The 21,697-nt window shown below is 44.7% G+C and overlaps 1 protein-coding gene and 1 long non-coding RNA gene across 5 annotated transcripts; one reads left to right on the top strand and one right to left on the bottom strand.

The window, feature by feature from the left end:
* Positions 1-722: 722 nt before the first annotated feature.
* Positions 723-13,705, bottom strand: LOC118221843 (somatostatin receptor type 5). 3 transcript variants are annotated; one of them, XM_035407247.1, is made up of 3 exons: positions 13,236-13,705; positions 3,391-4,547; positions 723-1,630 (listed from the first exon to the last, which is right to left on the bottom strand). In XM_035407247.1, the coding sequence occupies exons 2-3, from the start codon at positions 4,483-4,485 to the stop codon at positions 1,547-1,549; spliced, it is 1,179 nt and encodes a 392-aa protein (XP_035263138.1). In that variant the 5' UTR covers positions 4,486-4,547; positions 13,236-13,705; the 3' UTR covers positions 723-1,546. The 3 variants fall into 3 exon arrangements, with proteins under 3 accessions (XP_035263138.1, XP_035263139.1, XP_035263140.1); XM_035407248.1 differs by lacking the exon at positions 13,236-13,705 and adding an exon at positions 12,967-13,196; XM_035407249.1 differs by lacking the exon at positions 13,236-13,705 and adding an exon at positions 12,483-12,822.
* A 292-nt stretch (positions 13,706-13,997) lies between these two features.
* Positions 13,998-19,963, top strand: LOC118221844. Of its 2 annotated transcripts, none has more exons than XR_004764188.1 (3): positions 13,998-14,237; positions 16,145-16,218; positions 19,108-19,963. It is a non-coding gene; the product is annotated as an uncharacterized LOC118221844 (long non-coding RNA). The 2 variants fall into 2 exon arrangements; XR_004764189.1 differs by lacking the exon at positions 13,998-14,237 and adding an exon at positions 15,733-15,768.
* The last annotated feature ends 1,734 nt before the right edge of the window (positions 19,964-21,697 follow it).

Genomic DNA, 21,697 nt, shown 5'->3' on the forward strand with positions numbered 1-21,697 from the left:
ATGTTTTTTCAAAATTCTGGTTCAAAATGCTTTCAATCACCAGTAGTGATTGTTATATCAGCATTAGAATGTTCAAGTCAAGTACATTCTAATCACATATTTGAGCTTTTACACCTCAACCCTTTGATGAGTAGGTTTTTTGGAATGTTTTTTTCTAAATTCTATGTCAGTGTGCTAGAACTCCATTGCTTTCAATCACCAGTGGTGATTGTTACATCATTTAAGAACATTCCAATCACATATATGTGATCTTACACCTTAAAGGATTAACAGGGTTTACAGCAGCTCACTGTATCTGGTATGAACAATGGAGATGTTTGCCTGTAAAATATGTTCTGGGGTCAGCTACCCTTGCACAGAAGAAGAAACTCATATCATTTACAAAAAGAATTCTATTTTGGATTAAATTAAGCAGCGTGCAGAGCGTGCCAGCAGCAGAAACATGTCTTTGTACCACAGTTGTGAAGGCCTGATGGAGAAAGAGTGAGGAGGTTGGAGGCTGGGGGGGGGGGGGGGGGGGGGGGGGGGTTGAGGTCCTGATCAACTGTAAAAAGAAACAGCATGGGCTCAATCGACCCTTGACCATGATTTTGACTCAAAATCAAATGCACACCGAAACAGAGTTATCATTAACAAACTGTTTTTTGTACTGAAAGCAGTAGCATAAGCATTTAACTTGCAATAGATATTTTACAAATAAAGAACCCATAAATAAATGAGAACAATGGGACTACACTATTTTCCACAACAGGAGTATTTGGATATTGGTAATTTGGAGACCATTTTTATAATGTAATTTTACTTTTACCGATCAGCAATGTGACCATGAAGATGTCTGTCAATCAGAAGAAAGATTGAAGTGAACATCCATACAGAATAGACACGCTCTGTTGAATTTCCAGCTCCTGATTAGGAATAGCTGAGTAAATAAGCCTAAATATAAAAGGCCCTTTCTCACAGACTGATTTTGGAGGTGCACATGAATTTGCTTTGACATATTGGGACACTTAATTGTATTGACACATTTGTGTTGTTTTGGTTGAAAGCAACAGGGAGGACAAAACTACACAAGCCTCAGTAAAGCTTTAATGGATGTGACTCTGACCCACAAGTAAATGCAGTGTACTTGTGACTGTGTCTGTGTCAACATATATACAGTCATTTTACCTTTTTTTTCTTTTTTTCTTGTTTTTCCAAAGACATTTTAATCGCTTCCAGTAAAGAAGGCTCACTCATCCAACTTCATTTTTTAATTTCTCTTCAGGGCAGTCAGTGTGTGGAAGCTTGGTCTGGGATCGAAAGCAAAGCGTGGAGGAAGGGGCAAGGAGCAGGCAATGCAGTGTGTGCACTTCCTGTTTGACGTTGGCGGAAGGGGTCAGAGGTCATAGCTGAGTGGTGAGGAGAGAGTGGCTGCTGGTAGGGGCTCAGTGTGCAGATGGAGGTCAGCAGAATGAGACTGTGGTGCTGGGGTGTGTGACCATACCTTTGGTGTGCGGTGAAAGAGAGAGAGAGAGAGAGAGAGAGAGAAACAAAGAGAGGGCAGTGCTTATAGTGTGGATTGACCAATCACAGTGGGCACTGAAGGCTGAAGTTCCTCCTTGGAGTTACCACAAGGTTCCAACTGGATGCCCTGCAAAGACAACAACAGTTTTATAGGTGTCAGAGGAGGCTGCAGCTGGCACCTTGGTGAGACCTATAGCACTGTAGAATACAGTGCACTCCTGAGCCTGCCTGTCAATCGTGCTTAGCCTGCAGCAGCAGAGACAGCAAGTCCTTCCTCTCATTTTTCACAACCGTCATTGCCAGGAGGGTGCCAAGTAGGTGTTATTTGGCCATTATTTGCCTTACCTGTGTGTATACACACCCCCACCTGTATTTTCACTTTGAATGCCTGACGAAAAGAGAGCAAGGTTGAAATGTAGCTGCTGTGATTAAATATCACCTTGGGAGCATAAAATCCAGTGTGCAGCCACTCTTTTTCCTCACTCCTCTCTATTGCTACATGCCAAGTACAATGAAATGTCAACTCGTGGATGTGCATACACTTATATTTTCACACTAATATTTTTTTACTCTGTGTGTATTCATGCCTGTATGTATAGTGTATTCATGCCTGTATGTATACATGTGTACCCGTGTATGTTCACCGGGGGGTATGTGTACCTGTGTATGTGTGTACATGTACAGTAAAATGTCCAGTGTTAATTCAACACTCCATAGATAACATTTGGTCCCACATTCCAGAGCGGGACCAAATTTTATCTGTTAAGAGTCAAATTAGCACTGTTATAGTTGAATTAACACCAAAAGTTTTACTGTGTGTATGTATGTGTGCATGTGCACCTGCATATGTGTATACCTGTATGTATGTATGTGTGTACATGAGTATGTGTGTATATGTACCTGTGTATGCATATACCTGTGAGTATGTATGTGTACCTGTGTATGCACATATCTGTGTGTATGTATGTGTACCTGTATATGTCTGTGCTTGTGTGTTTGAATGTGTACCTCTCTGTGTGTACCTGTTTGTGTGTATGTGTACCTGTTTATGTGTATACCTGTTTGTAGAACAGGAAAAAAGTCACATTTAAACTTGTGGGGGTTTTAGGTTTGCGATTATGGTTTTATGTGAAAATGATCAGATATACAGTGAGCTCCATAATGTTTGGGACAAAGACTTTTTTGGGGGTGGGGGCACAACCTTCTGAGTGGGTTTAATGACACCCAAATTTGCCATGTCTTTCACTCAAAATACATTCTTAGTTAAAATGTGGGTATCAACAGAACACACAAGCCTGTGGAATGTGAATATGTGGCAGAAATTTTCCCCCCCCACACACACACACACACACACACACCCACACAAATTGCACTCCACAGACACACTGTGATGCGTCACGCTTATCCACAGTCGCAGTTGCCTCCACATTCGCATCCATAACACAGACGCAGGCAAGCTGGATGCGCACACAGTACAAGGTCACTGATGATGACTACCATCACACAGTCTGCACCAGCGAGATTCTCAGCCTTGTATTCTTCTTTGCACTGAACACTGTCTCCCTACCACTTACGGCAAAATATTAAATTTCATACGCATGTTGAAAATTCTTTAAGGGGCATGACCAAGGACAAAGTTTTAAGATAGAGGACCACAAACTTCTATTAACAATGTTACTAAATTAAAATGTCTTGTGGGTAATCGTGCTGTGGTGCAATATTTTCAGCCAATAGGACAATTTTATATAATCTGGTTGTGCATCAGAGGTTCTCAAAAAAATGACTCATTCTTCAGGATATACATCATATCGGGAGTATTAGTATTTAAACTGCGGTCCATTTTCAGCTGTGTCTGGTGTTGATAGGTGAATTTTGTTAATGACGTACCTGGCTGTTCTGCACGGGCCCATTGTAGTCGTGATTCCTCGGGGAGAGGAACGTGTCGTGCGTGGTCGTCTTCTCGGTGCGGGGCACGCTGGGGTCCCCGTCCTCCACGCCGTTGGCCTTGTGGATGCAGAGAACCTTCCGGAAGCTCTGCTTGAAGTTGTCGGAGAGGAAGCCGTACAGGAGCGGGTTGGCGCAGCTGTTGACGTACGACAGGATGACGGCGAAGAAGTAGACGCCGGCCATCAGGCTGTTCTCGGGCAGGATGAAGACCAGGTTGACCATGTTGATGATGAAGAAGGGAAGCCAGCAGAGGACGAAGACCACCACGATGATCACCACCATGCGCGTCACCTTGCGCTCCGACTTGCGCCGCTTGGTGAAGCCCGCACGCACGCCCGCCGACTTGACCCGCACCACGATGAGCAGGTAGCACAGGCAGATGACCAGCAGCGGCCCGAAGAAGCCCAGGATGGCCGTGTAGAGGATGAAGGCGGTGGACCAGGCGGCCTTGGGCTCCGGCCAGTTCATGTTGCAGGTGTTGAACTGGTCCTGCACGTCGGAGAAGATGATGACCGGCAGCACCACCACGAAGGACAGCGACCACACGGTCGCGTTGATCATCTTGGCCACCCGGGGCCGCCGCCACTTGGTGCTCCTGATGGGGTGGACCACGGCCAGGTAACGGTCGATGCTCATGACCGTCAGGCAGAAGATGCTGGTGAACTGGTTGATGGAGTCGGCGGTCATCACCACGCGGCAGAGGAAGGAGCCGAAGGGCCAGTAGGAGAGCACGTTCTGTGTGGTGAGGAAGGGCAGGCCCAGGATGTACAGCTCGTCGGCCACCGCCAGGTTGAGGATGTAGATGTTGGTGACGGTCTTCATCTTGGCGTAGCGCAGGACTACGTAGATGGCCAGCGTGTTGCCCGTCAGTCCGATGATGAAGACGGTGAGCGAGATGACAGCCGTTACCATGGTGCTCTCCCCCTGGAAAGGCATGCTCTGGCTGGACACGTTAACAGAGCTGTTGGGTGCTGCGGCTGAATGGTTGAGGTCGTTGGGAAAGGGCGTCCATTCCACCCGGCCTAGGGGCTCCATCTTCTTATCAGGGCTGCTATGACAATGATGGAAGGGATCTGCAGCTTCTCAGTCACAGTTGTCTGTAACAAAAAAAGCATTTTTACAAAGCTGTCAGTAAAAGCAAAAAGTAAATGTTTATTAATGCTCAACCAGTTATCTAAATTGAATTGGTAACTAATCTCTCCAAATGACACTGTTGTAGTGTGCATGCAGACTTCTCAGACACACACACACTCATGCACACACATAAAAAATATAAACACACACACACACACACACACACGTGTACAGGGGGCACACCATTCATGACTCAATGAAATCGTCCCTCTCTGAAGATTCCAGGGAGAGCTTTCCCCTCTGAGGAATCGCGTTCACCAACACGCTGATATACTGTATGATATACTGCAAACGATAGTGTGCAAAGTAGGGTTTTTCAGAGGAACAGTCCCTGTTGGAGCGCCTGTCTGTACTGGTAATGAGCTGTCATTCCCCGCAAGTTTGTCTGAACTCTGGCTTCAAGGCAGGGGCTTCAAGGCGGAGTCTTCATGGTGGGGGCCAGGCGAACAGAACCGCCAGCTCTGGCCTCCAGGAAAATCGGCAGTTGGAAGCCCTGATATCTGGAACCTCCTGGTATAATGCATGTCTTAACCAGTGCTTCTTTTCCTTTTGCTGGGAGGCCGCGTTGGGAGGCAACGTATTCTTCACAACTTTAATAATAATGTTTAATTCACAGAATAAATACACAGACACAAAAATAGCAGGGTGAAATCACTCAGACAGTCTGTCAAATGCATATGCCCGTGACACATACACTCACACAGTCCTCCTCCATAAAGTGCTTTGCTAAGAGATGAAAGTTCATCTCTTTTTTGTAAAAAGTAAAGACAGATATAAAAAATATACTGCATTTCACAAGTTTCTGGTTTGAGACAGCATACCACTTTGAGGTATGCTGTGTCAAACTAATAACACTGAATAGCTTTTAAGAAGCATACTACTTAGCATTCTGAGCTTAACTCTAATACAGAATAATGCACTTCTATAAGGCTTTCTAGGAGGCTTTTACTGTCATTATTGTCATGAATATATTAGTTGTTGTTTTTGTTGATGTTGTCCAGCATTATTGTTAATCTATTTCATTTAGACTATTAATGTTGAATTTAATATAGACTCAGTCTATTCTGTTTAATTGAATAATACTTACTACTTAAGTAAATACTTAAATAAACTACTTTGATGAAGCACACGTCAACAGCATGCTACTTAGGGTCTACACAAACATCCAGCAACCATTCTGGCTGTAGAACAGCTACTTCACATGGCTGCCCACAAATATTGACTGATGAAATATGCATAAATATGTCTATTGAAAAATTGTATGCAGATTTTAAAGCAAAATAAAATACATTAGATGTAGGCAGAGAAAATGCATTTTTGAGTTTCAGAATTTTTGTTGTGTGTTGAGGCACATTTACATATCATGCATGTAAAGGCCCCACAGATGTGTACTGTATATTTCTATGGATTATTTGAACTGTATGAAGATAAACACATGTCTGTTCTTTTTTATTTTTATTTTGCCCTAGTTTTTCCCAATTTAGAATACCCAGTTGTACTGAAATCACATTCATTCATTCTGCAAGCACCTCCAAGAGTCCCGAAAGCGCAAAAAAACTCATGCTCCCCCTGCTCCGGAGAATGAGGAGTCGGCCGAGAGGGAATCTGATCGCTACTCCGGGCTTTCCTTAGACGGACCCACTCGCAACAACTTTTGGTCTCCGGTTGTGACCGCCATATTGTTTCTCTGCCCCGCGCGGGCGGCGGCATCTCCCTTTCCCAGTTCACGCGGGCGGGGGTTTGCTTTGGCGGGCGTGTCCTCCGATAACGCGCGGATCGGACCAGCTGCCGTCGCCCCCGTCACCCCCGGCGACCCGCGAGCCGAGCCGGAGGAGGCTGACAGCAGGTGGCCCGATGCGTCGGCGGGATCGTCGTCGTGGCGCGCGCGGATTCCAGCGAGCTAACGGAACCGGAGCTGTCAGGAACCGAGCCGGGAACAGGTTCTTCCCGTGTGCGGGAGATGTGCGCAAACAAGCACCTAAGAATTGAGCCATTTTAAGCTTGAAGGCCTGAACAGGATTCAAATCCACACCGCCTGGGGGCCCATTACTGTACTGACAGCCAGGCGCACAACACCAAAGCCAACACTGAAAATACCAATAATAAATCTGCCATGCAGTTCTCACCCATGGCAGCCAGTCACATCTTATCGTCTGTCTCAAAAACGGTTTCTGTAAGAATTCACAAATAAAAAACCCCACACATTTCCTTTTTTAGTCCTTTTTAAGAAGACTCTTATCCAGAGAGACTAACGGAGGTTGCAGCCTTTACAATCCATTTGTACTCCTGGATATTGACTGAGGAAATTCAAATTAGGCAGCTCATTCGGAAGCACAATGCCAGACCTTCACTTGAGAACTGAACCAACAGCTTGAGAGTGACAAGCCCGGTTCCCTAACCACTCTCCTACACCGCGAAAACCATGCCGTTGCTCCATATAAATTTACCTGTACAACAAGAAAACAGAGGCTGTCTCTGCTCAGCCAGCTTTCTAGCAAACTGGCTTTTATTTATATTGAATTATTTTTTATTATTTTAGCTACTATTTATAGCTTCCCATCGTTTATCTCCCCACGTCCCCTCCAAATACCTGGCAAGCACAGACAGCTTCGGAAACGCCGATGCTGACTGAATATCTAACATTGCTTTTTGAGATCTGAGCACTCCTGAAGGGGGGGGGGGGGGCGAGGGGGTCATCTTCATCAGAAGTGGTTTTTGTGTTTTCTCTCCAATCAGCAGCCAATTTAGGCCTTGGAAACAAAGGGCCTCTCGTTTATAAAATGGTCTCGCGATGAAATTGCAGCTTGCGGTGCGGATCTCGACTTTCTCTTTTCCTGTAGCCACTTTGAGCAGCCTACGTTCCACATAACTGAATTTATTTAGTTTGTTTCAGGGGTGCGAGTTGACCAATTTCATTCATCTTAGTGGTTTACACAGAACAATAACTAAGTGGTCATTTGTAAAATCCCACATTGACGTGGATATTATCGTATCTCTACGTAAAGCTATACGTAAAGGCGATAGTGTAGTCTAAAGAAGGGCAAGGGGACAACATGAAATATGTAAATTTGAATCTTTATTTTAGGTTGAAGTATTACTAAATGGAAGAGAGGGGCAGTCTAGCACACCTACATAGCACTTCAGGGTGCTGTACAAATAGGCAGAGGCAGCATCCAATACATGATGATGTTGACTTGTTTAACTGGTACTTCAAAGGTGAACACAAGCTAAAAAAAAATTCCATAATGCCAGATATTTTCGATACATGAATTATTCAGTGAATTCAATAAATGCGCCCTAGTTCATGGCAATGCATAAATTATGTCGGTCAATCAGTGAAGTGTCATGACAACCCAGTTTCCAAGGATCCCATCTTCACACATGTAAGCTGGAATACACAGAGCAAGTGTGCATTCGCTCTTCTCCTTTGTCCACAAGACACCAGATAAAGTAACTCCCAAAGGACTCCAGCCACCCGCGGGGCAAAGTGCTAACTGCCGCCAACTCGAGGAACACCTCCGAATACGCAGTCTGTACTGTGCAGCGAAGCAGCAGTACAAAACAAATGGGAAAACACAGAGCAGATACACGCTACATTACAGTCACTGACCAGATTCATCCAGAGCCATTTATCCAGAGCCAAGTGCAGTACAGGAGAAACAGAAGCACATTTGCCAGATTGAATCATCTGTATATTGATTTTTAATGAGTATTTTAACCTAAATGTATGTTCAGTGTTGACTGGCTTTGAATTTTATATGAATGTAATTTTAAAAAAATGTTTATATCAATGTAATCCTTGCATTTTGTACTAATGTATATTGATGCTATTTAATGTATATTAATGTAATTTAATGTTTATCATGTAATGTGTTATGTACAGTATGTCAGGTGTGGACCCCAGGAAGAGCAGCTGATTGCCACGGCATCAGCTAATGGGGATCCTTTAAATAAACAAAACTGAAATGAGCTACAGGGTCAGTCAGACCTGACTGATGATATTATAAGACCATCAGGATCACTAAAGCACTGTGCTAACTGAGAACCAAAGTAGAAATCCTAAATAATAATAATAATAATAATAATAATAATAATAATAATAAACTTTATTTGTACAGCAACCTTTCATCCAGAAAGTCAAGCAAATCACACAGCCTACGTACACAAAATGCCAGAAGAGAAACGTGAAACTCTGAACAACGTGCCCTATCACCATATAAAATTACCATAGCCTAAATTAGCACAAAAGGAGGGAGTACAATGGGCTGGGGACAGGAGGGAAACCAAGATGTAATCTCCAGAGTTTCAGCCTACACTGGAAGGTTAGACAGCATAACTCTACTCCTCTGACTACATTACATTACTGGCATTTAGCAGGCACTCGTATCCAGAGCGACTTACATGACTTTCAGCATTTACACAGCTGGATCTGCGCTGAATTATATATGTGGGATATATAAAATTCAGGTCAAGTACCTTGCTCGAAGGTACAACCGCCTACCGGGGAATCTAACCCGCAGCCTTTCGAGTTACAAGCCCGGTTCCCGACCCATCATACAACGGACTTCCGTCCTCTTCCTGACTGCTTTCAGAACTTTGCTCCACCGTGGCGGGGCCCCACTACAGTCAGACATTACGAGCGGGAGAACCAATCACGCAAGGAGGGGAGAGCCAGTCACCGTGCTGTCTCTGAACGGAGAGCTCTCGCCAGCGCGCAGGGTTTGAATACTGACCGGCGGAACGCGGCGGAACGCGGTGGAGCCGTTCCGTTCGCTGCCCTGCAGGTTAGCGCCACCGCGGGTTTTACCTGGACGCGGGCCGTGACCGGCAGCCACTGAAGTGAGATGAGGAGGGGTGGGGTACAGGCGCACCTGGGAAGATGACCGAAGACAAGCTGTGAGGTCACGCTCGTTTTCAGCTGGAAGGGTTAAATAAGTGCGAGCAGGCTGAGAAGGTGTTTGCAATAGCCCAGTTGCGAGAGCACTGGGGAGCCCTGACTAGGACGTGCATTGAAGTAGACTCCCAGCTCAATGTTTCCACTGCGGAGGTAAGAGGGCAGCTGGTAATGAAGGTATAACTCCGTGACCCCAGGCGGTGACCGACCTCTCCTGTGACACCGAGGAGAGGTCAGCAGTGGCGAAGACGTGGAGGGAGTGTACAGCGCCCCGTTTTTAGCGACACCCTTCTAAAGAAAAGGGGGTTCTGAGAGGGGCTCTTCGGCAAGGTTCTCCAGGGAAAACCCCTTTCTTTATATGGAACCTTCCCAGGGCAGGTGTGAAAAGTGCGAAAGCGCCCGGACTGAGCTGTTACGTACGACAACGAACGCTCGACAGGGGGGTTCCTCCGCAGAGCTACAGAGGAGCCCTCTGGAACCCGTTCTCCCGAGACAGCAGGCTGAGCTCAGGCCCACGGCACCACCGCGCAGCACGACACGTCCTACAGCCGATCCGAGGTGTGAAGTGAGACCTGAGCGTCAGGCGGAGGGAAGGAGGAAAATCTGATCGTCATAAATATCAAAATGACATAAGAAACGATTGGAGGAGGAGACAGAGCCAGGTGATTGCATATGAATGATAAGAGGAGGGGGATGGAGAATGTTATCCACGTAAAACCCATAAACTGTCCGAAACTACAATCATAAGAACTTTATCAATGTGAATACTGTACATACCATACAAAGCGTATTTGGAGATATTTATAGAAATTTGCATTGTGTACTCCAACGCCAGACCAAGTTAGTTTGGGGTTCACATGTCAGATAGGTTTTATTCTGATTAAATGCTTGTACATGTGAACGCACAGACAGGTGAAGAATTTTTCTTCTGAAAAAAAGTTCCAGTTGAGTATGGAACTGGTTTGTACTTGTCAAGTCCAACAGTGATCGTGTGTAGTATTTATTTAATTTTTGAAAAGTACTTTTAGGTCTACATTTTCTTAAAATGGTGCAAATGGAGTATTGTGTAGTCACCAGTTTGGTTGCACAGTTCAGAAACTTGCAAAATAGTTTTAGAAAAGCAGCATGAAAAAAAACAATGATTCATATCATGACTCATGATGTACCTTAAAATCCTAAAAAAAGATCGTGATATGACATTTTGGCCATTATCGCCCTCCCCCTAGGGACACCCGTAGGAAGGTAATTAGCACAGGGAAAGCCGCCATCCCAGGAAACACCAAAGGGTCATCTGGAGTTGCAGGATTCAGTCCACTCATGAGCAGTGCCTGAGATGCAGGTGAGATCATGGTGGATGGGAGGTAGAGCACAGCCTGTGGTGTCAATGGCTGCACGAAGGCTTGGCAGGATTAGGACAGAAGAGTAGAGGGAAGATGCTGCGGTGGGTCAGTAACGGAGATATAAGGCCAGTCACAGGGGAATGGCCCTGAGTCGGCATTTTGGTTATGGTGAGAGTCCGTAACAATCGGCACGTTCAGGCTGTACGTGGCAGGGCAAGGTGGGGAAAGCACACGGTTGAGTAAGACAGCTTGCTATGTAGCAAAAATTATTTCGTTCAGTAGAGAAAGCCAGCAAACCTTAGGGAACTGTAACACTTCAGATAGTGCCAGGGAGGTTCTTGCCTCGGGCCACATATATAATCTCATCTGTACTCTGCACAGGTAGTCCACATTGATGACCACTATATCATGTGCAAAGATGGCACATACTGACAATTCAGGAATTTTTAAATTCATACATTCATGTAATACAAATTCCAGATAGGAATTATATTTGATGAAAATGCTTTAGGTCTGTTGCTAATGTTGTTGCTTTCCTCACTGTGTCTATTGTTAATTCATTTGTTTGTTTGCAATCGAATCTGAAATTCAAAAACATATTGTCTACTGCAGTTATTTGGTATTATCTACGCTTTGAATCGTGTGTAACATCTATGCAGTTTCAGTTGTTTCAGTTTCAGTTTTTAAATATATTCTTGTCAGAAAAAAATACATGTTTAACTTAGGCAATAAAATAAGCAAAGTACTAATAGGCCTACCAAAGTTTTTATTTATTAATTTATTTATTTTTAGGTCCAGTGCCACTAGCCTTCTGGTTTGCCATGTCTGATAACCAATTCTGTTCAAAGAAAAAAAGCAAAGGTAATAAACGTGTACAACTTTATAAAAACCGTACCTACGAATCTAGCGTGGAAATACAGGGAACTCGTATACTCGTATATAAGCTGCTCGAATATGTTCAACTTGCCATCAAGAAGCCTCCGTTTTTCTCACACGAGCTCATTTTTCACAGCCACGAATGCCTTCCCAGAACACAGACGCTCGCCTCTACTTCTCTTGAATAGCGCAGCGCTTATGCTTTAGTCATTTAAATTAACTCCATTCCCTTAACATGACGGCTAAGTGGAATGAAAAAGGTGCGTGGCACGCTTTCTCCGTTGCCCCAGCGAACCAGTTGTGACTGGCAACTTTAATTGTCAGCGAGACAGAACTGCATCGCTCTGTCTGTCTCTCTCTCTCTCTCTCGTGCGCTTTAGGGTTTCGTTGACATTCGGAACATGAAACGTGCACAACACAAGATGCACGTCTGATGATGTATGTGCGTTTTTTTTATACAGGTTTGGTTTATACAGTATTTTTCCTTTTAGAAAGCAGTTATGTAGCTACTTACGTACCTCCAGACAAATCTTCTGAAACAAATATAATGCATCTTGTGAAAGTGGGCTACGTCGTAAATGAACAAACATTTGTTCTTTGCTGTAACTGCAACATCAAAAGCCATATGCATGAATATTTAGGCAACAGACAAGTATACAAGTAAATACATATTACACTATTATCGTTTAACCACTTTAATTAACCGCATATATAGGCTATACATGTTTCGTTAAAGTGATTAAAAGACAATCGTGTAATATGTATTTAACTTGAATTTAGTAAATTACCTGTCCCCTACGACGTTTACCAACGCGCATGGAAGCGGGACTTGTTCCTTCCCGGTCACGCGCAACTCGGATACAGTTCGGGTTCCACATCAATGGGTTCAGGGTCTCTTCTTTAAATGAAGCGCTAACGGTCGTATTTACCCGCTTCACATCCTGACACGCGTGTTCCTTATTTAAAATTAACATGTAGCCTATATACATCGTTAAATTCTCAACGACGTGTGGCGTGACTATCACGCGTACAAATCACGCTAATGGTAAACGTACAATTATTGCTGTTTTAAATTTTCTGTATTTACGAAGATGCCATGCTATGTACGCGCGGAAGCAATAGCACTCAGCTACAGAAAGCATTGGAATTCAAGATGTTTTAACTAAGATCAGCTGTCCTGCTGTACTGAGTGCATAAAGTAACAAATGATCCCGAATGAAATGTATAATTTAAATCTGGAATCGTCTTTAAAATGGCGTGTTATTGTCTTACCTTTTTTCCCTGGAAAAAGAAATTGAGATTTCTTTCGAGTACGCACTAAAAAAAAAACCTTCAGCAAATAAAATTAAATGGGCTAGGAAGTCGACGAAGATGTGCAGATAAGTTCTTTTTTTTTCTGAATATGATCCGAACAACTTAAGCAATACTTTATTGGAAAGATTGCCAAAAAAAAAAAAAGTTGAGTTGAGCCTTATGGTTTTAATAGTTGTCAACGTGTTATAAGTTGCGTAAATGTTATGGCATAACAGGGAGAAACGAACCTCGTTTTGCCGTCAATTTCTGTCCATGTTACTCCGCATGTTGTCGCTGGTGCAGTGCCGCAACGCCACCCTCACAACTTTCCTTCAAGGTTCTTTGCCGCCCTGCCCAGGTGTTCAGAGCTCCGGGGTGCGATAAAATGCCGTTTCGGGGAGAGAAAGAACTGTGTGAGCCAACCAATCCGTCCAGAGCATCATTCCCACCGACCCGACTCCCGACACAAATTTCCAAGAATCATTCACAAATTCGCCGTCCGCAGTTGAGTGTTAAATTCTTGCCGCTGATTTCCTGATATTGTCACGACATTGTTTATAACGTGACAACGCACTCAGCAAATCTGATTTTCTTGCTTTTTTTCTTTCTGTTTTAACCACCAGGCACTGATAAGTCTAACGCTGTTAAGTTTCCGTCTGTGCGTTCTTTCGGCATTCCAAGGCGATTGGCTACCCGGTTTGGACTGGGGGATGGCAGTTGTACTTGTAGCTATTTAACACATAGAATTGAATGTGACGTCACGATGTTGCCGAGCAGGGTTTAATTTTTTGTCGTCGCGAATACCAAGTATACAGATGACAAACGCTTATACAAAGCCTATTCAAACTTATGGGATTGTGATTGCTTATGAAACGAATGAGATATAGATTTTCTCACGTAAGCACAGGTGGTTCACTCACGAATGTGCCTCCACAGTTCTATTATGTAGGGTCACAATGAAGGAGTTTTATTTCGGACAGTTCTCCCTATATTTGACCTCTAGTGTCGACCCAATGTGGCATGCACAATATGATGACGATAATAGAGGACAGTGACCTTTCAAACTGCAGCCACTGGCTGTACAGACCAGCCTGCGATTGTAAACTGAGTCACAAATTATATTTAATTATCTGCTAGTCTTGGGAAACAGACGCACTCTGCCCAGTCTTGACTTTGCGGCGGCCATTAAGCACAAGGCTACGATCTACAGATTAACAAGAACGCGCTCTGCACACGCGCACCTGTTTCAGGTAAACAAGACATCTAAATCTCAGTCTTCAGTCTTTCCTTTTAGGCTTTTCGTTTATGGTTCTTTATTGGTGTTCTTTCTTAGTTTAAATTAAGAGTAATAGAGTGGCCTGTTTTAACGATTATTCAAATGGTACAATTTCTAGTATTCTATTTAAATTATTTTTTTTATTTATCTTGAACACGCCTCTTGCTAATCCCTGGAATCGCTATAACCACAAACGACTATTTGACTATTTATTCCAAAAAGCGGCACAAATCATCTCCTAAAAGGAATATGAATCCTTTAAATCAATTTTGTTACAAAAATGCGCACCCGCGCGGATCCTCTGAAGTCTGGAACATGAATAATATTCTCTATCGCCCTCTGGTGGTTAAAGGACTACAAATATCCACCTCAAATGTTTTGCTGCTATGGAGCTCCAAATGTCCTCTCCGAAAATATCACGAACATCATGAAGTATGTGAGCGATTTGGGTAATAGGCCCTAGCCCTCGCTTGGCTACTTTATCATTTCAAAGGACATCCAATTATGTCACATTCAATTTGATTAACTGCGCAGAATATTTTTCCATTACTTCATAACTCATCAAATGTTAACAAATATATAATTCTGTAGCTTAGCTCTCACCTTTAGTGTTTAGTGAACGGCAGATATTCAATGAGCATGTTTGACTGTGCCTTTTAGAAATGGGCTACATCTTTAATTACATTTCGGTATAGAGTCGCTCTCGTTGAAAGTGATTTATGCTTTGTGAAATGCATACACTTTTATGCTATGCATTCTTATTTCATCCAGTTATACAGATTATTATAATTATTGACGTAGTTCAGGTTAAAGGTGAAGAGCACAACGGCAGCGTCTCAGCGGAGAACTAAATCTGCGAAACACTGGAATTGCAAGCGAACTTCCATGGGATGTTACACGTTCGTTCCTTTGCTAAAATAGCTATTAAACGGGCACTGTCCCTATTGAAACAGGACATTGATATTCAACAAAATTCCACAGTCGGAAGGTGCGGCACGCAAACGCGTCCAAGTCACGATTAAGCACACAGTGGGGTGACGTATTTACCTTTCATATTTCGGAAATATTTTGAATTATTACCATGTCGTCATATGAATACTGAAAGTTCCGATCTAATCGAGTTCCTAAGAGTTTCCTCAGGAATACGTTCTGCCCGGAGGCAGTTATCGCGGCAGTGGCTTGCATCGATCAGTTAGTTAATGCGTGGAACCGCCGGCCGCTGCACTGATGCGAGCGTTCTTTCTGGAAATCTGCCTCCCAATGGCGCGAGTTCGATGCGCGCTTTTTCCAGCTCGCGGGACAGGTGCTCATTGCTGCTTATCCCTGCTGTGAGAACAGCATCCGCAACGTTATAGATCTGGGTCAATGTGTACTGAGTTCTCCAGACATTTTATTTTATTTTATTTTATTTTATTTTATTTTATTATCAGCATCTGACTTGTGTTTCCTTAATAATGAGGTACCCTTCAGATCAATGCACCAAGATGTCTGACCCTGATTGGAAGGTTAAAGCTGTTCACTCTTTTTGACTGAAGACCTATTGTATCTGTATGAATGCACCCATAAAGAGAGAAAGATTTGACAAAGAGGTGGAGACAAATTGGTGGAAGGGAGAACAGGGACTTTGCGGATTAGGAAAGAGGGGGGAGCAGATGAGTAATGTGAATGTTCTAACTGAGTGGTGCCCTGCTTTAGACTGCAAATGCCATGCACAAATGCCACACTCCCCCCTTTAGCCTTACCAGCTACCTATTGCTCGATAAGTCAGGTGATAGCGCCTGAGCTGTCTTTCGCAATAAAGTCACTCTGCATAAGAGCATCTGCTACCTGAGCTTGATTTTGTGACACCCATGTACTTTTTTTCCCCCTTACAACTTCCAGCAATGGAACATAAGAACCTGCACAGGAGCAGCCCCAGCTACCGCCTAATCTTCTCCCAACTGCAGCTATCCAGTGTAAGTCATGCTCCCTCTCCATTGCCTCTGGTGGTATATGGGCATAGTGGGCATATTGCGCAACAATAATTTGGGCCTGCTAGATGTCAAGCGTAGATACCTGTTTGCCATCTAGCAGGGATCAATGGGAGGGAATTTGAACACATAGCAGAAAAGGTTATTTATTTTTAAAATAAATAAATAAATAAATAAATAAAGGAAAAGGCCAGTCTGCGGTGGAACAGGGTGACCAGCGCTGCCAGAGAGGGGTACGGTTCTGTGCCCGGCGCCCTTTGTGTTGAGCAGACGGGGGAAAGCGTGCGAGAGAAGAGAGAGCACGCCAGCGCCCCCGTGTTTTCCCGATACCCTCGGAAGAGCGAGTGACCCCCCGAAACAGAGCAGGTTTCTAATCAGACCGAGGAAGAGCAGCGAGCGACGTCACCATGCCGTCAAACTGCGGAGCCAACCAGAACGGGCGCTCGCTGTCATTTTCCACGTGGTTCTCTCGGTGTGCCACCTTTCCCGAAATATCATTTCTGCTTGGCAACACAGCGATATGAAACAGAAAAAAAGAATATTCTTTTTTTTTTTTACCTTGTTTTGCGTATTTCTCACAACAATTTTATTTGTAAATGACAGGGCAAGCAGACGGACTAGCCTGGCTGCTGTAGATTGTGGGGAGGAGGGGGGGGGGAGGGGATGTCATGCACTTGATTAATTTTCATTAAGCCTTAATTAAAAGCTGTCATTAGTGTGTAAACTCAAAGCAGGAGGAAGACTTGTGACTGATTAGTGAAACTTTTGAAATGTTTTCTTGGAGTACTTTTTTTTGTTGTTGTTGTTTGTTGGCATTCCCTGCAATGCCTTGGCCATCGAGCTCGGACACAGACGCATTACATTTAAAGCTTAAGGATGATTTAAAAAATAAAAACGCACCCTCTGCAGTCCCTGATCTTTTACTTGGCAACTGGTTCACAGCTTCATGTGGTCTCTAGAGGGAAAGATATTTTTAATCAGTAGTGCCTCATTGTTTTTCATCTAATTCTTGCCCAACTGTTCAGCTCATTTGTTGAACAATTAGTCGACCTTGGGCCAGCCAACTTTAATTAAATATGTTAATTTACTTGTTTACATTGGCTGCAAGGAATTGCAATTGAAAAGATTAAAATCTCTTTTTCAGCGGTTGAAATATTCATAAACGCTTACATTTCTAATTGTGTATCTGCGCGCGCTTTTATATGACTGTTTATGTGTTGTGGAAACCACTCTGTCTGTCGTTTGCATGCAGTGGGGTTCTCAGTGCTAAATGATCTCTGACAGAATTCATATCCATCCAGCCCAATCATGACCAACTCCATGAGAGTAAAAAGTTCCAGGCCTAATTTTGCCCTCAACATTTCTCTGTCTGATTTAAAGTGTCCTCCTTTAGTACAGGGAATGTGTGCTGCCCAAGCCCGACCTTCGCATAGTTGGATCAGCCACGAAGCTGAGTCTGTGGCAGATTCCAAGAGCAGCGAGTAATTACATGAACGTTACGTGACGCTTGTGGTTCGAACAAAGAACCTCTCCTGTAGGTTAGGACCCGTCACCTCCCGATGGCGCGTCTGGAAATGAATTTTTACGAATGTGTTTTGCGCCGTAAAACATTCAGTCTGTGTCCTCCTGAGATCTGGCAATTCAATCTTTCCCCTGTAAGGGGCGTGCGGGCGGCAGTGTAGTGTAATGGCTAAGGAGTTGGTCTTGTAACCTAAAGGTCTCGGGTTCAATTCCCCGGTAGGACACTGCTGTTGTACACTTGAGCAAGGTTCTTAACTTGCATTGCTCCAGCATGTATCCAGCTGTATAAATGGATACAATGTAAGTCGCTTTGGAAAAGTGCGTCTGCTAAGTGCCTGTAATGTGATGCAATGATTCTTTGGTCTTAACCTCACCTCACTCTAGTTGTCACACCTCCCTCTACCTTTCTCGTGTCAGACAGAAGCTAAGCAGGTGTGGGTTGAGTGAGAACTTGGGAGTGGGAGCCTTTCAAAAGGTTTAATATGATGCTGGAGCAGGTATTGAGTGGCCAGTAGGGGGTGCTCTTTCCTCTGGATTAGAATAGAAACCCAACACTGCTTCGCAGTGATGGCGGCACCGTGCTGTAGGAACTGTCCATCAGATGAGCCCTTTAACGAGGGCCCTGATTCACGATGGCCATTAAAGTTCCCCGTGGTCCTTTTCAAGCCAGTAAGAGAATTAACCCTGATGTCCTGCTCCAAATCCCACAAAATTGGCTGTTGACGTTTGGCCTCCTTATGATCCCCTAAATCTGCGGCGCAATCCCTGGAGTCTTCCCGGCTGTCTCTGCGCTGAGAAAAAAAGTTGAGGGTTTTAGTTGGTTAACATAAAACAAAAAATAAATTATAATAATATGTGGCTTGCTGATATGCTGCTGTGATATCATGGCAAGCCTTAGAGCAGAGAAACAGGCACGCCCGTCTCATTTATCAGTTCAGGTGAAGCTGTGTACTTCACGCTTTTCGAACACGCAAATATGCTAATTTTATTTATTTTGTTTAATGAATGCGCATCGTGGTCTGCCGATATCTTCATTATTATTTTGTTAGCAATCCACGGGGACAGAAGTAGGAAAAGCACCAGGGCGTTGGCGTTGATTTGTGCTTGTGTGTTTTTAAGAGGGAGTAATTTAAAGAATATGGGAAAGCGAGCAGTGTGGGCATGAGGCTGCAGTTCTGTAATTGCACGCAATTAATCAGATTAACGCCAATTTTACAAAAATACTCATGGGGTTGAGGAGCCGTAATGGATGCATTTATTTATAATGATATATTTGCGTGATTAGCTTTTTCACATGGTTTAACCACAGTTTTTTGATGTGTGTCAATCTTTTAATCTTTTTTTTTGTTACAGACGTGCTGAGTTTTTGGAGACCCCCGTTCTGAGTTTTTGGAATCCCCTTTCCTCATTGCCATGGTGTCAATCAGTAAGAGGAGAAACTGGACAGGAAAATCGGGGGGGGGGGGGGGCAGTTGCTTTGACCCCGCTTTCACAAACTCCCCCTCTGACCTGCGAGTCACATTCCGTCCCTGCTAAGCTTCTTCCGCCCGTTGACTGACAGGCTGTTAAACAGCAGCGGTGTGCGGGTCACGGACAGTGAACCTGTGGCTCAGGAATCAGATGGTGCAGATCAAGCCTGGGAGAATTCCGCACTGATGTAAGGATGAAACCATTAACTTTGAAACCTGTTGCGTGGATGGTTGTGTGAATAAGGGTTTGCATATAAACAAGGAACACAAAGAGAGTACCCATGCATGCCCAAAATGCTCGTAGGAGTGGACTGTGGTACAAGGAGAACTGCTAAGCAGATTCTCTCGAAACGTTTCTTCCCTTAAAAACAATCCTGAGCAAACCTTCCACATTACACGCTTCCCTTTGTTTGGAAAAGGCCTGTAATATCCTGCCCCACCACCAGGAGGCCTCCCCCTACTCCTCCAGGAGGAGAGAAACTGCATAGTGTACAGTATTTCCCCATAATCTACTGATCGCAATAAGATGCTTTGTACGATGGTGCGTGATCTTATGACTGTACCTATAATTTCTCTAGATACCTTTTATGGGGCTCCCTCTGTGATCCAGACACTTATGTAGGCGTACACTCACACACACACACACACACACACACACACACACATACACACAAATATATATATATATATATTACCTTCCTCTCCATACATACTTGGAATCATAACCTGTGTATACCATCTCAAAGCAGCTCAGTCCTTCATTTCAATTGATATTATTGATATTTATCATATTTATTTATTCTATCATCCCCAGTTATTATGTATTTATTTACGTGCGCATACACACAGTACACACAGTACACACAGTACACACACACACACAATGCTTTCTTTCAGTCAGTACTGCACATGTCGGTCGACCGGGTTCTCGTCTGACCCTGGGCTGGCTGAGTTCTGGCCCTCGGTCTGCGCCGTGCCTCCGGGCTACGCGTGCTGGCGGGGTCACGAGGTCGCGAGGCTGTCCCGTGGCCCGGAGACTGCGTTGTGTTGTCTTTCCGGCTGCTTCCGCCGCCTGTGATGTTCACCGCTCCGGTCCAGAACAAGTCAAGATTGCACCTTGCGCAGGTGACCCCTGAAGATGCAGGTGCATTGCCCCGCTTCTCCCGGGGCCTGTTTTGCACCCAGATCAGTGCACGGGGCGGAGCACGCCAGGTAGGGGCAGAGGTGTCCCAAACCAATCTGACTTGCCCCGGGCGTCCTGGCATGGTTCAGCTCAAGTGGGGCTCCAATGGGGTGGATGAGCGCAGAGAAAACATTCTTCGTTGTCTCAAAGCTCTATTCCTCGGTTTTTGCACTTGGTGAGAGTTCAACAAAGTTATGATTACATGGTTATTATAACAATATAACGCTATTTATTTTGTTGAAGAAATTGTTTTGTCTTCACTGGGAAAAGTTGTTCTCTGGCTTCTTCATTTACTTACCAAACAAAACAAAAAAAACCAGGAAACAAAGTCCAGGGGTTGGGGAACTGGGCTCGTGCCCTAAAGGTTGCAGGTTTGATTCCCAGGCGAGGCAATGCTGCTGTACCCTTGAGGAAAAATTGTGTGTGTTGCTCTGAGTATAATCTGCTCCATCTCAATAATTTAAGGTAGTCTGCGGTACGGCTCAGAGCTGAAAGTGTGCTGGGAGTGGGTGGCATGACCGAGTCAGTCTGTCTCCTGGCACTCTGTCCATCGGCAGCTGAGAAATAACAGGTGCCTGCACTTCTGCCTTCGCACACCCCCCCCCTCCCCGGGGGGCTTACTGATCGGCAGCATGGGGCCCCGGAGACGGTTGTCACGGTCGCGAGGGACCTGGAGGATGCGCGTGCTCTCCGCGGACGCTCTTCTCAGCCTGCGTCTGCTCCCTCCCTGTGTCCTCAGCTCGGTACGGCACGCTGCATGTGAATCCCGCGCGCGGAGGGGCCCTCTGTGACCTCACAGGATGACGCGCAGGACGCCGGCGCTTCAGCCTCCGCGGCGCTATCGGGATTATTAGCACGGCCGCGCGCCTCTGCCGCGTAACGGCAAGCGTTAAATGAAATGTGACGTCGTGTATTTGGTTTCTCCGATGGGGGTACGTTTTATTCATCGCGGGTTCGTACGAGCCCTGCCGGAGTTGAAACATCGCTGAGCGTTTTACTGCGTGGCACTGATGTCATTGTTGGAGGGCCTTGCCATTGAGCCGCAAAAAATGTAAAATAAAATAAAATAAAGGATGGAACAAATGGAAAATAACCGCCCCCATCAGTAAGAGTGAGCTTGAGTCATGCCGAAGGAGCACAGAGCACAGGCGTGTGACGGTAGGTTTTTCATTTGGAAAATTAATTGTTGAAAAAAAACACAGACGTAAGAGTGGGGGCACAGAAGGACCAGCATGAATCCTTGGATGGTGACATCATCCCTCACCCCCCCACCCCTTGAGCCAGAGGTGCC

This window comes from Anguilla anguilla, chromosome 2 (assembly GCF_013347855.1).
Source record: "Anguilla anguilla isolate fAngAng1 chromosome 2, fAngAng1.pri, whole genome shotgun sequence".
Taxonomy (NCBI): Eukaryota; Metazoa; Chordata; class Actinopteri; order Anguilliformes; family Anguillidae; genus Anguilla; species Anguilla anguilla.